At 39.4% G+C, this 17,628-nt stretch overlaps 1 protein-coding gene across 17 annotated transcripts in view; it reads right to left on the bottom strand.

The window, feature by feature from the left end:
* GPHN (gephyrin) overlaps positions 1 to 17,628 on the bottom strand; it is a 312,212-nt gene that overhangs the window by 142,715 nt on the left and 151,869 nt on the right. For 13 of the 17 annotated variants that reach the window (XM_030481561.1, XM_030481564.1, XM_030481563.1 and 10 more), the window contains exon 2: positions 3,068 to 3,257. The exons of the other annotated variants lie outside the window; for them this stretch is intronic. In XM_030481561.1, the coding sequence (XP_030337421.1) occupies positions 3,068 to 3,109 (42 nt within the window). In that variant the 5' untranslated portion in view covers positions 3,110 to 3,257. The remainder of the gene's footprint in view (positions 1 to 3,067; positions 3,258 to 17,628) is intronic. 17 annotated transcript variants of the gene reach the window in all.

Raw genomic sequence — 17,628 nt, 5'->3', positions numbered from 1 at the left:
ATGAATCAGAAACTCACGTCACAGCACACAAATACAAACCAGGAAAAAAAAGAAAAGGTAAAAGAAACCCAATTGTTCATCACTGTTTTGTATTTAGGAGTTTAAATCTTCTCTATTCAGCTTAACATGGCTTGTCTATTAATTTTAAAGGGAAAATCAAGTCCTGAGGACCATGCAAGAACAATAATACCCATAAAGCAAAGGCTCTGAAGGAAAGATAAAGAGCTGAGTTCAACATTCAATTTGAAAAACACGGAAGGCCTTATAAATGTGAATATATTCTTAGTTTGTTTTTTTTAATATAATTTTGCCCTATTTCATGCGAAGGTTTTATTTCTTATGCTCATAATCTTTCTCTTATTGCTTGAAAGCTTTGCTATTTTTATGTGTGAAGCAACAACTTTGCAAGTAATCAATCTCAAAATGATTTAAGAATATCAGAAAATGAAAGACTAAAACACCATGAAAATACACTCAACATTTTCTATTACCTTCCCCCATCAACAAAAACAGAAAGTAAGAGAAATATCAGGATTCTGTTCATAGTGTAATCATGTAATCACCGTAGTCAAGAGACTTGGATGAAATACAAGAAGTACTTTGATGTGCCTAAATAGACATTTTAATCTTTTGAGATTTTACTGAACATTGTTAATAGTCTTTGGAAGATTTCATGGATATGGTTGCAGGTTTCAGTGTTGCAATCTTTTTGCATTGTTGTTTTTCTAAATACAGCTTTATAAATAGTACACCAATATATTAAAAGAAGTTATAAAAATGCAACTATTTTACTGAAATGCAAAACTAAAGGAAGAAAGTAATAAAAATGTACTCCATAAATGGCTTACTTTTTAAATAGAAATTTAATTATAGGCATTTTCCACTTAAAATAATTTGCAGCTATCAAATATTTCAAGGTTCAACACAAAATAAAAGTGCAGTTTTAAATGTCTTGTACTGATTTCCTCTCAGAAAGCAAAGGAAAAATTCAAACTACCTTGACATATCAGTTTTAGTGTAAACAAGAAAAATTGTGATTTTATTGTATGATTTAACAAATTGAATTAAAATCTATAAGGAGGTCTTGATCAGATGCAAACCATATGTCTGTACATGCAGCAAGGCAAAAGACTTGTTTCCTTCTACATGAAGGATATGTTCCCGTCTACTGTTGGTACAGCACACTAGTATCCTCCTAGAGTGCATGCTAAGGTCTTGAAATCACAGCTACTCACTGGAAAGCATCAGTCACTCCAGCATCACAGTTTTTCTCAGATGCCTGGAGAAAGGGATGGACCTTAGAATTGCCAGAAGAGACAGGATTATGTATTTTCCAAACATGTCTGTTTCTTGAAACAACAACTTTCGTGTCCACTCTGAATTCAGCAGGTACGTATACATGTGTGTAGGCATATATGCCTACACACATGCTTATCTTTACATTATGAAAATGTACTAGCAAAAGCACCAAAATGAAACGTGTCTCATTTCTGTCACACGTAAAAACACTCTCTCTAAAAACACTAATTTACTAAAATAAATATTACAGTAGTTACAAAAACTCTGGTTTTCTTCAGAAGTTATTTGAAACCAATTAAATATTAAAGAAAAATATAATGCCTCCTTGCCAGTAATGCTTTTCCCAGTGAGAATCTTGACATCTAATACATATTCCTCCAATTATTATTACAACAACACAAGCTAAAATAGCAACTGGAATGAAAAGGAAAGAAAAGCATAAAGTCAACTAAATTAATCCAATATGGCTCAGTAATAATAGATAACCAGATTTTATTTTTTTATTTTTTTATTTTTTAATTAAAGCTGCACTTCAAAGATCTATTATCACAAGATATAAATGCTTGAGTTTGGAGCCATAAGCTTCAGATTAATTGTGCAAAACAAGATGGCTTTTCCCCACACTATCTTTCCCTTTGCTATGTTAACGTTCATCTAAGGTTGTTTAAAAGACTCTTTACTTTGGGTTTTCTTAGAATGTAAAAAGGCAGCTTGATATTACACAAGTCAGTAACTTTCTAAAATGAGAGTTGTTTATGATATTTTACATATGTGCATCCACATCTACAGCACATATATCTCATGCACCACAGATCAGAAGTTTCACTAAACTTTACTGGCTGTAACTAAACCCAGATAATCTACACCTTAATCTTATCGAAAACATAGAAATGGTAAAGCCACAAAAAACCCCTGTAAATTTCTTTGAGCTGCCAAGACAACACTAACTGTTTCAACTCTAAGAAACTAGGAAAAGCATGCCCATCATAGGCAAAGGCGTATGTCTTAGAGAATTCCAAGTACAAACAGGTAAGAATCATATTTCTGTAATAGCCCTCAACTCACATCACCTTCACTTCTTAGAAACTATACTTGAAAATAACAACTTGCAGAATTTGCTTGTATTAGCATGTATTTGCTTGCAGGGACAACTGCATCTCCCATTTTAGCAAGGTTATACCCTGCATCTACTTGTTCCGTTTAATGGATAGGAAGTGCAGTGGATTAAAAAATTAACTACAAGGCTTCTGTGATTAAAGAAATAAACACAAAGAGAAACCCAGCTGTGGAAAAAAATGTTTAAACTCAAACGTTTGCTTTTCTGCAACTATAAAGTTTTAAAGAACAATGTAATTGTAAAATATAATTGATTCTTACAGAACCCAGTTCAGTTTCTAATAGTAAATACAATCTCAAGTGTTACTTCATACACTCAGCTAAAATTGTGTAAGACATTGTTTCCTTTTACTTTTTAAATAAAATTACAACTTATGTGATTCAATTTGTGGTGTAGCTCACAATGGAAATGACAAATTGAACAGAGTGAAAATATTCAAATATCTAAAAAAGTTAGGACTGGGGGGAAAAAGACGAGAGATAAAACCATCAGAGAGATAGGGAGCTACTCAGTGTAATGCAGTTTGTGGTATAAAGTCCCTCATGTGTGTATTGTTCATGCATATCATCCACAGAGTCAATGAATGAAATTGTTTTTAAAATACAATCTACTGCTTTACCTGTGAAAATACAGTAAAGAAAATTTACCTACCAACAAATGGCTGCTGTACTTTGAGATACTTAGTCCATACATATACTCTAAGAGTGGGTGGGCTCGTGGCCTGCCCTGGAGTGTCCCGGGAGGGGTGCTCTACCTCCTCCCCTCTTCCTGCTTGAGGCATGACATACAGGGCAGAGTGCATCCGCCACCACTTCAGTTCCTCTTAAATGCACAATCAAACCTGAAAGAGATTCAGAAAGAGGGGAAAGGCAGGTAGGAGACTAATGTACATGCAGACTGTATCTCTCAAAGAACACCAGTTACTGACCAGTAACCTTTCTTCTTTGAGTCTGCATGTACATTCCCACAATGACTCACTCTGAACAGTTACCTTTGCCTTTTACCACCCAGGAGAAGGTCTGAGGACTCCCACAAACAACTGCAGCATCACTCCACTGAAGGCTGAAACAGCCCTGGATACTATTAGGCTAACATAATGCCGGGTGAAAGCAAAGACAGAACTCCAGATGGCCTTACGGCAAATGTTCAAACACCATACAGTACAAATACCAAGTCTGCCCAGAGATCTGGCAGAATTTGATTTGGCCATTTGCTTTTGCTTCTCTGGGAGAGAAGTTCCTTGAGTCCATGTAGAGCCAGAAAGCCATCTGAACAATTGTTGCGTGAAGTTAGGTGAACTTCTGGATATTGCTACAGTGCAACAAGCAAAGAAACAAACTAAAAGACTTGGACTTGTGAAGAGGAATTATAAAGTCCTTACGAAATCAAGAATTTAAAGTATAAAATTCAACCAAAGTAGTGCAAGATCTGGAAATTAGTAGTGAAGGACTAATTGCCTAGCTACTCTGGAACTTCAGCACCACTTCAAGAAGGAATTTTGTATGACTGAAGAACAGATACTCTGCCCTTATAAAAGTAGTTTGTAAAATGGCAGCCATAAGAACCCATATACTTCAGCAACTGGCTGAGAAAACTGTTACCAGATGTGTCACATTCAGAGATGCAAGCAGAAGGAGTAAGAATTTAAGACCTCAAAATGGGAGAAGGAACCACTATAATGGGAGAAGGAACCACTATAATGGGAGAAGGAACCACTATAACGCAGTGGTTTTCCAGGGCTATTTAGTAATGAAAAATCCAATGCATCCTGATCAACTGTTAGGAAGCTATGAGTTCTGAGGTGTGAGAACATGAGTATACTCAACCAGAGAAAGCAACCTGGAACCCTCACCAAAGTACAGAAAGGAATCAAAGGAATGGCATGTAACAACTTAAAAGAGCCGTGATCAAAGCAGCACCACACACATCATACACAAATGCTACTGGCTATCATTACTCTGGAGAGTAACAAGAACTGACTATCTTAGAGACTGAGTAATGTTTTGACATGGAGGGTCCTGAGACTGCCACAGGTTCAAGAAGAGCTAAAATCCAATGTCTATGGATACTACAAAAGAAATCTCACGTAGAAGCATATGAATACACCCACTATCAGAACAAGGTGAAATTACCCCAAAAATACCAAGTTTGTCTTTACTGAATGTCTCTCTGTACCTGTGCCAATTCTAGTAACTTAAAATCAATATACCGTAAAAGGAGAAGCAGCATTTTGCAAGCCTAATCCAAGCAAAATTGCTTTATGGCTTTATTACGCCAGGCACCTGAATGAGACGCTGAAACAATGAGTATATTTTAGCAAAAGCATAGGCAGTATTGCATAGATCAGACTTTCTTAGGTCCTCTAAAGGAAACAGCAAAAATCACTTGTATCCTCACTGAAATTTCCTTGATGAAGTCTGGTCCACCAAATTCTAAATAATACACTAAAATAGGCCTGGATGGAATCTGTTTTTTTCTCTCTCTGTCCAGTTCAAGATTATTTTGTCATTCCTGGTAGACACCTGTCTAAAAAACATATATTTAAAGATCAGTGAATATTTTACTTTTGGACAAATGACAACTGGAAGAGCAGGTGATTAAAACAATTTAAATGAAAATTCTAATTTTCAGAAGAAATGTAGAGATTTGGTCTAAAGTATCATTTCAATCTTACAAAGGACTGTAAAGAGTCAAAGTACTGAGAAATAAAGCCCTTGCAGAAGATGCACTCCTCAGAAGCAATATTGTTTCCATTTTGTAGCCTAGGTAAAGGTATTGGACTGTTTCCTAACCTGAACCAAAATGTTCTGGATGTTTAAATAGTCAAATATGTTATTATACTTCACTTCATGAAAACCAAGCTCTGAATGATGCATGCATCTATTGGTCTGAATGATCAACGGTGGGGGGAAAAAAAAAGCAGAATGATTAGAAGAGATGCTTGCAAGCTTCTGAATTCCAGGTACTGATACTGTTCAAGCCAGAATGGAGTGACTATGGTGACTCAGACACTTAATCACAACAGAATAAGGGTATTGGTAGACAAGCATAGATCTGAAATGCATGGAATTAAAGACATCTCTCATCCAACTCAGATGCTTTTCCCATCTAGAAAAGAAATCTTCGCATTTCTTGATGTTATCAACCACAGATTAATCTTTGGTGAATAATACTGTCAATACAATTGCCTATATAGCTATTCAGAGAAGTATCTGTTAAGAAGATGTGGCAGCATATTTTGAAGATTCTGAAGATAACTGATTGTAACAGCTGTTCTATGGCATCACAACAACTCCATAGCTGGAGTCATTACATAATGGATAGATCTTGCTCATGCAGTGCACTATGACGGTGTTATTCACCCAAAAATCATTGTTCTGATCATCAGTGTATGGATACAGAACAGCACTCCAATTTTGCCCAGCAACATTTACCAGAGATGCTGCTCTTTTGCAACGAAGAAGGCATCTGTACTGGCATCTCTACATATTTGTAGTGGATCCCCTTAACAGCTGAGAGATTTTAAGATTACTATCAGCTGTATTCATTCTCTAAGACCTAATGGTAATGCATGAATTAAATGTAAGCTGTTCCCAGCCAACCAGTGCATGTACAGGCCATGTGACATAACAACTAAAGGCATGATCTTATTGTGATCTATCACTGTCCTAGCACTGTTCAGATTGTTTCTCTTTCCTGAATATAAATTAGATGGGAATTATTTGTGTTCATCCTTCTACTGTAGAGTAAAATAAAATAGTATTTGTAGAGGACCCTGAACATTACGTATGCGTTCATGGAGAAAGGATTCTTGTACAAATCAGGTCACTACATGTGAGTATGCAAAGATATTTATTTTCCCCCAGGAAAAATGACTACTGCTGGCAAATAAGTAGCAAATTACAGAGTACTATTTTCAGATGGTAAATGACCTTCCAGGTCTAACATTCAATGCCAGATTTAGTTTCCAGAAGATAATAAACCATAAGGAAGAAAGCCCCTTCATCTAAAACTAAGCAGTGTCCTTTATTTCTCAAAATATAAAGAAAGGTATGGACACCCTGCTCTGATACATTCTTGTGATGGGAGGTATACAAACAAGGAAGAAAAAGGTATACACAAGAAAGGAAAGATTCTGGAACTGATTAAACTGCCTGCCCTTCTCCATTAGCTGTTGTGTAGGAGTAATTTTGGAGACTCTGCATATGATTCCTAAAAGGGATAAGGAAGGATAAAAATCAATTGAGATTTATTGATGGTTCTTAATGCAAAGAACACACTGACAGCTGTTGAAGGCAATGAAAAATAAATAACTGTGCTCACTACAGAAAAAGTATTTTTCCCTACAAGCTCTTGCATTTTCCTTATAAAGACATAGCTCAATAAAAGAATAATAGAATGAGGTAGTAATAGGCTGCCTTGCCGATTAGGTTATTGTTTATGCCTGAACTCTGGAGTATAAGCATCCAAAGACTAAAATGTAGTGAAAGAACCTTTTGGTACTCGTAGGATAATCCACTACTGAACTTAAAGGGCCATTCTCTTCAAAGGGAAGACCTTTTCAGGATTCAGTCTACGCAGAATATCTCTGATAGGCCCAAAGGATTACAGCTATTACCCGATACCAGGTGAAAGCTGTTACCATAGAATTTGATGAGCTATCTTCTGCTTCCATTGCAACTTGCAGAGGTGTCTTAACATTAGCTGATCCCACTGCAATCAAAGGTTTCAACTGATTATTATACTCAGGAGAAAACTGATGCGGAACAATTTGCATTAGAAAACTTCTTTCTCTAAGAGCTGAAACTTTCTGGTCATTTCTTTGCTGGAATGTTTTTAAAAGATGTTTAGTTTTCTTCTTAATACTTACAAACAACAAAATTACTTGGAGTCAGGTGGTAATAAAAACATTAAAAATCCTAAAGAGATTTCAAAATCACCTTCCAACTGTTTCTGCAGCTGGTATAAATGAAGCTAAAATCTGCCAGGATACTAAGGTTGTTCAAACATGCCTTTATGGATATAGAAAATCTCACAGGCAAAAAATATCCAGAATGTCTAACAACCTGCAGCATTTTGCAAGAATTTTTTGTATCGTAATCTCTATTGTTTCTAAGGTCCTAAATTCTTGGAAGTTATTTTGTGCTATATAGAAAAATATGCTAATGCTTTGTTATATGACAAGAATTATATATATAAAATAAAAAAAAAAAATGTATGTCCTTCTGAACTGACTGAAGTGGAGACAACTTTGTAAGAAGTCTGCCTAATTTGATAAAGTTGCTGCAAATGGAGCAAACAGAAGCTTAACAAAGCAACTGCTTTACAGAAGTGATCTAGCTCAGTCTAGTCTCAAAATGTTAACAAAGCCATAGAGGACATGAACAAAGTTCAAAGCAATACATGAAAAGAGCTGGAAAAGACAATTCTAAGCAGAATCACTTGTAATCTCTTGGTTTTGTAAAGACAGGTGCCAAACTTCACTTGCTAAAATTTAAGAATCATAAAAGAAATACTAATCGGTACTATCAGAATGACAGAAGTATAAAATGCTTTCTGCTAAAGGAAGAGCAATCCTTACGAATGCTTGCTGCGATCATAGCGACTCTCTTGACTGCTGCAGAGAATGTCTTGGTATACTCAGAAATGCCTTCCAGGCCCATAATTTCCAACGCGCTGGTTCTATTCGCAATTATTGGTCCTGTGACAGAGTTTTCAAACAAACTACTATTTCCAGAGTAAGAAACACTTGCATTAAGCATGTCATCTATACTCGTACTCCTAACAATTAATCTTGAATGAATGACGGCTTAATTAATTAAGTGTTCTGGCAATGAATATATTTGTACCATATGCTTCAGTTGCGAAATGAAGATCTGTGCCAGAACCAAAAGCTGCAGCAGTGAGGGAATAGTCACTGAAGCCCTTCCTTACAATATCTGCTTCAAGAGGAATGAATGATTTATAACCTCTTAATTCCTTAACACAAGACAAACTAAATCTTAGATTCCTTTTTACTAAAAGCTTTTCTTACAATTTAAGTTCAAAACCCCACCTGATTTCTATTGTGCTAATCTTAGCAGACATTTCTCACCATAAGTAAACCTTTTGAAATAAGTATTTCAAGAAGCGTTTTTTCAATTTAATTTGAAATTGCTTTCACTTTATCTGGTTTATATTAAACCTTCATAACTATATAGAAGCCATTATTTTAAATGTCACAATTAAGGTACAGATACCACAATTATTCATTATACTTTCATAAATAGGTATTTCATGCTCCTCTCCTCCTGTTTACCTTGAAAAAGAATGAAGAGAGAATATATAAACACTTCCTTTTTTTCTTTTTTTTTTTTTTTTGAGTAGTTTTCCAAAACGATAAACATGAGGACTCAGTAATTATGGAAATGCTTAAGGAGTACAGTTGGAGGTACAGCAGGTTCTGGTGAAAAAAGTGCATTCCCATTGTTACTGATGTGCTCAGATCAGACAGGTAGTGGAAGTTATGCATACAAAATGTCTGCTGCTTCACAGGAACAGAACCCTTCTTGCTAAAGCATGAGTCATTTTTAGAGTTGTGAAACCACGGAAAGCCCTCTGGACTAGGAAGTACTTGTCTGTGATTTTAAAGATTCAAGACGACACACATGGTAACCTTTACGAGAATCCTGAGTTACTTAAATACTTGGAAAAAAAGTTGCATAAGAAATAATGAATCTTTTTGACTGAGTATCCTCTGCTTTATGTACTAGCATTCTACCATATGGTCTGTCACACGAAAATGTTTATATAAGTATTTTTTGTCTGTTTTTTAATTGCAAAACTTACCTTTCTGGACATGTTAAAATCACATTACAGTCATCTGCTCAATAAAATTTAGAATAAAGGCATCATCTCAATAATTAAAAATACCATATTGCCCCTTTCAAAGAGCTGTATTATCTCCCACACATTCTACTTTGAGGACTATGATGCATACAGTATAGTTATCTCTGGACTACTGCTTTCCCTTGTACAGACAATTGCCACTTTAGTGCTGGAGAATGATGAAGAGCCTACACAGGCAGCAGAGTCATTCAGATAGTATTTTCGGTAAGAAAGAGTAGGTGGAATTAGTGGATGAAAGAGGCTATGCAATAAATATTATCTGTGAGCAAGAACTGGGCAATACCCTTCAGAAATTAAGGACCACATAATGTTCTATTTCTAGTGTTTCTAATGTTGTAGTGATCCTGACCAGGAGACCGTTATACATCACAGAGTTAGTGATCCACAACACAGTTCCCCTGCAGTTCCCACAGTAGGCTGTGCTGTGCTCCATGTCCAACGTGGTCCTCAGGTATGCGTCATGCTGCACAAACCTCTTGGCCCAAGGACAGACTCAGCCACCTCATTGCAACAGAGGAGGCTGCAGGCAGCTCCCACTCAGTACTGGTGATCACACCAGTAAACTATTCCTTTACCTAAAAGTGTAGCAGGAATTTCTCATGAGCTGAGAAATCCATCAAAGGATTGATCCAATGCTACACAGTTCGCAGCATCTGAAGTGAGTAAGATTTATTTGTTATCTATATTCCTCCTCTTATTCTGCCTTATTAAAGCAGATATTTTATTCAGCCATTTGTTGTCAGGCCTTTCTTATTGAGATCCAGAAAGAACCTGGCACCATCCCTCTGTCTCACTCCCCTGCCACAGTGCAGAACAAACATACACCCAGAATTCCCATTTCAACACCCACCACTTCTGACTCTATGGAAGGAGAAGCCCTTGTTTTTTTTTCTTGCAATTACTAAGCAAGTCTTTTCTGTCCTGTAGGAGTTCTTTCTCCAGGCCTGGAAATATCTGTGAAATTTGAAGATGTTAAAAAGAGATCAAAGATTTTTTTTTTTTTTTTAATTCTGCTAAGAGTTACAAATTGCTGATTAAAGGTCAGGTCTACCAGGAATCCAACAATTCTACTGCAGCAATACTCCAAGAGCTAGTACATTTGTACCCAGGAATCTAAGCACAGTATTTGACACTTCATCCACTTAGAACTTTTGGTTTCAGAGCTGTAACCATACGTACCAATCAAGTCTAAAAAATGAAGCCAATTTCCAAGCCACTGTAGCTATTCTTTCCTAAATGTCACAGATCATTCAGTACATTAAGTCTCTAGCTGCTGTTTCAGCTTTCACTTCTAACTCCAAAAGCAGAGATATTTTTAGTAGGAAACTAAGCATTTTTTGTCTGTCACCCAAATTTCAAAATATCTACAAGAAAATATCATAAAAGCGTTGGCTACAGCACATATATTTTATTGGAATAAGCACGATACAACTCTCTACACAGAAACTCACTTTACAGACAAAACTACTTTTTGTCAGGCAGCTCCTTTTCTATCCCATTCTTTGGATTTTGGTAAATTTGAATTTCATGTATTTTTGAACCCTTAGGAAAAAAACCCTGTAATAATAATAATGATAAAACTGAGGCACACTACGACTTCATTTAAATATACTCAATTGAAGGTCATAACTAGCAAGTTAACATCTGGCCATCCCCATTTACAGTACTGACAAAAGAACACCATTTTGCTATGGAAATAATTGCAGGCTAGCAGAATAAACAGACTTCATCCCTTTAGGCTCCTTTTATTATAATGACCTTTTTGTAGGGAGGTATTACATTTCTCACTGGCCTACCGATAGAAAAATTTTCATCAGTAATCTCTGTTCTTTAGACAGATTCCAGTATTTGAATGAGGTTTGATAAGAATTTGTTTAAATCTTTTGCAAACTCTGTACTTCCACCACAGAGGAAAATTCTTTTCCCCTTTCATTTTTTCAGTTTGACTGTTATGAGACTGTCACGGGTTTAGATTAACTGCAACATAATTAGGTCAGTTTTTGCTGTTGTCAAGACTATGTCTCTGCTAAAATACTCTTTACCCAAATATAGGGTTTCTTTTTAAAGAGATTAGGGTACTAAAATTGTGCAAAAAATATCGAAATACAAAGTATTCTAAGCACACACACACAAATATTACATAAAATCTATATCTTACTTCACATAATGTGTTTAAATATAACAATACATTGTAAAAGGGCTTGGGTACCCAAATACATGAAGTGCATTTCAGTTGTTTTACTTAAAGCAAAATGGCAAATGCAGGGAACTGAGCCATTATGATTAAAGCTTCATGATGTGTATCAAGTATTGGCTGAACAGTCAGAATGTGTGTCCTAAGTGCTTTCCATGGTTAGGTCCACAGAAAAGACTTAATTACAGAAAACTCATAATCTCCCTTTAAGTAAGCGTGCACTACTCTTGCTTACTTCTTTTGCTGGGTCTCAGAAGTCAACTCGGTGAGCGTATCGTACATGTGAAAGCTTTAATTACACTTAGAGCACAATACTTCACAAATACCCATTTTTTGTTTTTGAAACACAACCATGTCTTTGATTTCTCATCTACAGAAATATTCACAGTTCTGAGCAGTACTTAGAGGCATTTGGGGCTTTTGTATGTAAAGCATTTCTTTACAGTTCCCTGATTTTAAACTCAAGCATCTTTCCTTCAAAACAGCCTGAGGGTAACTGTTGTCTTTTACAGCCTCAAGATATTCTGTAAAACTAAAGTGTTAGCTTCAGTGTCCCAAATGACACTCAGCTTTATTTTTACACACTGCCTTTTTTATATAGCAGTATTCCCTAGAAATATTTATTAAAATATAGAACACATTCCTTGCTCCAAATACATAAAGAATAGTTCTACTCTGTTTTATCAAAGGGGGACAAGAATTTTAAAACACCTGGATGGTAAGCTCTTGTCTTCATCAGGTATCCTCAGATACATAGCTTCATTCTCAAATTTCATTCGATAAATGTTAGGTAATTCTCACTAAATTTAAATTATGTTCAACTACTAAGACCACTTCACTGGTAAGGATGCAGAAGATCTTTAAAATGAAAGGACTGAGCAATATAAATTTCTATAGGGGATCAACCTATTTGTTAATAGAGAGGTTGGTGTCATCATGCTACTGAAGCAACACAGTGAAACTGTTACAATATTCATAATTTTAAAATACAAGGCTATTTTGATAGAGTATAACAACAGTAATAAAGCACATGATAAATAATAAGAGAAAATAGAAATGTCAGTTTATGCAGAAATAGTGAAAGTAAATATATGCATTACCTCTGCAGTCTCAACATTCCACCTAATCTTGTCAGAAAGATGAGGCAGGTGAAATTGAATGCAAACGTTTCTGACAGAACAATTCCAGAAATCCTTGTATATTTTTTGTAAGAGAATATTTTAAAAAGTAAACTCGGCAAGTACTGCACCTTTACTGAACTCTGACAATTTAGTGGCATTCTCTCTCCCTTATATATTTCTCTGATGAATAATTTAGTCATATCATTTCTGAATTCCTATTATAATTGAAAGGTACAGAACCAGAGTTACAGTAAGTTAAATCAAAATACTAGCTATTTTATCATGGGGGTATCTAGAAAAAGAACATATCAAAAGCACAGGAATAATGAAAGAGAAACATTAAACTTTAATTTTATATTAGTGCTTAACAAGAAAAGAATTGTTTTTCTTGCCCAAATAGATGCATGCTAGGAAACATTTCCATGGGGTTCTCAAAGATACCCCAGACAAGCAAATAGTGACTTCGACTACAGAAAATTACATCATGTGTATTGTAATATCAAGACATTCTGTTTAACAAACTACTTTATCTTGCATCCAAATACATAATACTACTGTTGCCCAACCAAATACATAATCCGTGTTGTCTCCACACACCATGGGAAAAATAATTGGCTTTTGTTACAACCATAGGTCTCTGATATAATCTCTCCATATCTATCTCATATGCACCCAATTTGGACCCACTTCATTCAGACAACACCTGCACCCTGCACTCATGTCTGTCTTCTCCTCACCCTGCGGCAGCACTTCTTAGTTTCCTTACGTAAAGGCCATAAAGATAAATAGCTCTGTAAACTATGGCTCACACAAAATAAACAACCAGATAAAATATGGTGGTTATTAATGCTAATTAACACAAAAAGGCTTTTTATCTCAGGAAAAAAAAAACCCCAACAATCCAAACAAGGAACCTCTCAGGAAAGCTTTTTTCCTCCTGTGTGCTTGTGTTACAGAAAGAGACTTTAGGGGAAGAATTCCTTTTGGCATGTTAACGTATCTGCTTCCTCACTTGAAACTGTTGCTATACAGTATTTTTGGATGTGGAATAGATCTCCTCCAATTTTTTTTCTGGATCCTTTTAATAACCTATTGTCAAGAGCATTTTCATTAGGATAATGTGTTCAAGTAACATTCCTGTGTTTTTTACAATTTTATAAACACCTCACATGAAATTTTGAATGCTGGGTGATTTTCAGTAAACTTTATCCGGCGTAGAAGTAAAATACCAACTTGACTCGAAACCAAACTTATGTAAACCAAAAGTGTGGGAGAACTCAAAGTGCCTCTTAAGAATTGTATTATTTATGGAATGATTAGTACTGAGCTACCTAAAAAACAGAGCTGTTTTTCATTACCTACTGGTGTGATGCTCCCAGAACCAGTAAATCATTTCAATAGCCCAGACTAGTGGTCTCCAAAGTGGAATGCATGCAGGATGATGACTGACCTGGTCTCCTATGACAATGTGACCTGCTTAGTGGATGAAGGAAAGGCTGTGGATGTTGTTTACCTGGAATTCAGTAAAGCTTTTGACACTGTTTCCCACAGCATTCTCCTACAGGTGTACTCTTTGCTGGGTAAAAACAGACTGGATGTTTGGGCCCAAAAAGTAGTGGTGAATGGAGTTAAATAGTCGGCAGCTGGTCACAAGTCATGTTCCCCAGGGCTCAGTACTGGGGCCAGTTCTGTTTAACATCTTTATCAATGGTCTGCATGAGGGGATGGAGTGCACCCTCAGTAAGTTTGCAGATGACACCAAGTTGGGTGGGAGTGTTGATCTGCTGGAGGATAGGAAGGCTCTGCAGAGGGATCTGGACAGGCTGGATTGATGGGCTGTGGCCAGTGCTATAATGTTCAACAAGGCAAAGTGTCCGGTCCTGCACTTGGATCACAACAATCCCATGCAATGCTACAGGCCTGGGGAAGGCTGGAAAACTGCCCAGGAAAAGGACCTTGGGGTGTTGGTTGACACCTGGCTGACTACGAGCCAGCTTGTGCCCAGGTGGCCAAGAAGATAGATGCATTTTATTGGTCTGCATGATTTGGTAACATAAACATAGGTCAAGATAAATGTTCAGTTCTTGGCACTAGGGATTCGGTGGCTAGGGCTAAGGCAAGCCGAGGTGAGTATCTCCAGAGAGGACGCCTTTAACACCGGAGCGGGGGGAAGCACAGCGTCCCGGAGCCTCAGTTCGGAGCGGCAAGAGAGACCGAGGGAGCCTCAAGTCCTCGACAGGACTTGCCCAGGAGCCGGCAGCTCAGCTGACGCGAGCAGCTGACTCACAGGGGGCGGCGCCAGGAGTGACGGCACCAGCCCTCAGTGGGTAAAACCCATCCCAGGGAGCGCGAGCGACCAGGAGCGCGGCGAACAGGGCGGGCAGTCAGGGCGTGGCACGGCAGTTCGCGCAGGCAGGGCGAGCGGGCAGCGAGCGGGATGGTGAGCACTCGCCTTAGGAGCAGGGCCCGCTGTGGGAGCTCTGCCCCGGCGGTGGCCAGCGTAGGCACCCAGACAGAGCCGATGAGAGGGGAGGCTGCGGTGCAGACCTCGGAGTGTAGAAAGTGCCTCGACTGGTCTCGTGAGGCGGGGGTGCACGATGGACAGGGCTGCACTCGGTGCGCTCTGGTGGAGGTCCTCCTGCAGCAGGTGGCTGAGCTGCGGGAGGCTGTTGGAGAGCTAAAAGATGCCAGGGAAGCTGAGAGGAAGCTGGGCTGCTTGCTCCAGGCTCAAACTGCGCAGGGGCTGCAAACGTCCAGCATTGCTCGTATAGGAAAGAAGGAGGGCAGCAACCCAGGAAGCTGGGAATTAGTCACGAGAAAAACGAACAAAAAAAGGAGGAAGAGGACAATTAACGACAAGGGGCTTCCTCCTAAATCTGATGTCCCCACCCAGAACCGCTTCGCGGTTCTGCAGGAGGCTAATGAGAAAGCACCCACCACACCTAATGAGCACCCTGCTGATGCACCAGTAAAGAGGATCGCTACTGGTGCCTCCAGGAAGAAGCGGAGGGTCATAGTAGTAGGGGACTCTACTTTGAAAGGCACAGAGGCACCCATCTGCCGGCCTGATCCAGTCTCAAGGGAGGTGTGTTGCCTGCCGGGGGCTCGGATCAGGGATGTTGCTGAGAGGCTGCCTGCTCTAGTAAGTCCTGCTGACTATTACCCCCTTGTAGTGGTCCATGTGGGTGCTAGAGATATAGACAGCAGTTGCCTGGAGGACATTAAGAAGGACTACAGAGCCCTGGGAGAGGTGGTTAGGGGCTCTGGAGCTCAGATAGTTTTTTCATCGATTCTCCAGGGCAAAGGGGAGGACCTTAAAAAAGCTAGGCGTGTCTGGCAGGTTAATAAATGGTTAGAAAGCTGGTGCCATAGTCAGGGGTTTGGCTATTTAGAACATGGGGCTCCATTTGGGAGGCCAGATCTACTGGAGGCTGGTGGAGCTGGTCTGACAAAGAAGGGGAAGAGCTGTTTTGGTAGGAGGCTTGCCAGGCTGGTCAGGAAAGCTTTAAACTAGATGTGTTGGGGGAGGGGAGCATTGATCCATCCCAACATTCCTGGTCAGTTGCCAGCACCTGTAATAAGTGCTTGGAGCGATGTAGAGATGTTCCAGCTGCCCCAGCCATTGAGTCGGCTTCATTTGGAGCTCGGCTAAGGTGCCTCTATACAAACGCCCGTAGTATGGGGAACAAGCAAGAGGAATTAGAGATGTGTGCAAGGCTACGGGAATATGATGTCATTGGTATCACAGAAACATGGTGGGATGGCTCCTATGACTGGAATGTTGGAATGGAAGGTTACAGGCTGTTTAGAAAAGACAGGCCAGGCAGACGGGGAGGGGGCGTTGCTATCTATGTCAGTGATAGGCTAGAGAGTATGGAACTCTGTCTGGGGACGGGTGATGAGGTAACAGAGTGTTTGTGGGTCAGGATCAAAGGGAAAACAGCAACAGGGGACATTACGGTGGGGATCTGTTACAGGCCGCCTGATCAAGAGGACTCTGTGGATGAAGCGCTCTACAGACAGATAGGAGCAGCCTCACGCTCGCAGGCCCTGGTCCTCATGGGGGACTTCAACCATCCTGACATCTGTTGGAGGGACGGTACGGCCCGGCACAAGCAATCCAGGAGGTTCCTCGATTGTGTGGAAGACAACTTCCTCTTTCAAGCAGTAGAGGAGCCGACGAGGAGAGGTGCCATGCTGGACCTTGTGCTCACCAACAGGGAGGGACTGGTTGGAAATGTAACGCTCCAGGGCAGCCTTGGCTCTAGTGATCACGAGATGGTTGAGTTTGAGATCCTCAGGACGGTGAGAAGAGCGTGCAGCAAGCTCACTGCCCTGGACTTCAAGAAAGCAGACTTTGGCCTCTTCAGGAACCTCCTTAGTAAGGTTTCATGGGATACAGTCCTAGAGGGCAGGGGGGCCCAAGACTGCTGGTTGGTATTCAAGGATCACCTGCTACGTGCTCAAGAGTGTTGCATCCCGACTAGAAGAAAGTGCAGCAGGAGGGCCAGGAGACCTCCATGGATGGACAAGGAGCTGCTGAGGAAACTTAGAGGGAAAAAAGAAGCTTATAGAAGGTGGAAGCGAGGACAGGCGGCCTGGGAAGAATACAGGAACATTGCCCGAGAAGCTAGGGACCAGGTTAGGAAAGCTAAGGCCCAGCTAGAATTAAGTTTGGCAAGGGATGTAAAAGATAACAGGAAAGGATTCTATAGATATGTAGCAAATAAAAGACAGGCTAGGGACAATGTAGGCCCTCTCCAGAAGCTATCAGGAGAACTGGCTACCATGGATTTGGAGAAGGCTGAGGTTCTTAATGACTTCTTTGCCTCAGTCTTCACCAGCAAATGCTCTGACCACACAACCCAAGTCTTGGAAAGCAAATGCAGGGCCTGTGAGAACGAAGACCTTAGGCCCACTGTAGGAGAGGATCAGGTTCGAGACCATCTTAAGAACCTGAACGTGCACAAGTCCATGGGACCTGATGAAATCCATCCACGGGTCCTGAA

This window comes from Strigops habroptila, chromosome 4, assembly GCF_004027225.2.
Source record: "Strigops habroptila isolate Jane chromosome 4, bStrHab1.2.pri, whole genome shotgun sequence".
Classification (NCBI taxonomy): domain Eukaryota; kingdom Metazoa; phylum Chordata; class Aves; order Psittaciformes; family Psittacidae; genus Strigops; species Strigops habroptila.
The sequence above is the reverse complement of the archived record's forward strand: the minus strand, read 5'-3'. Positions and strand labels throughout refer to the sequence as shown.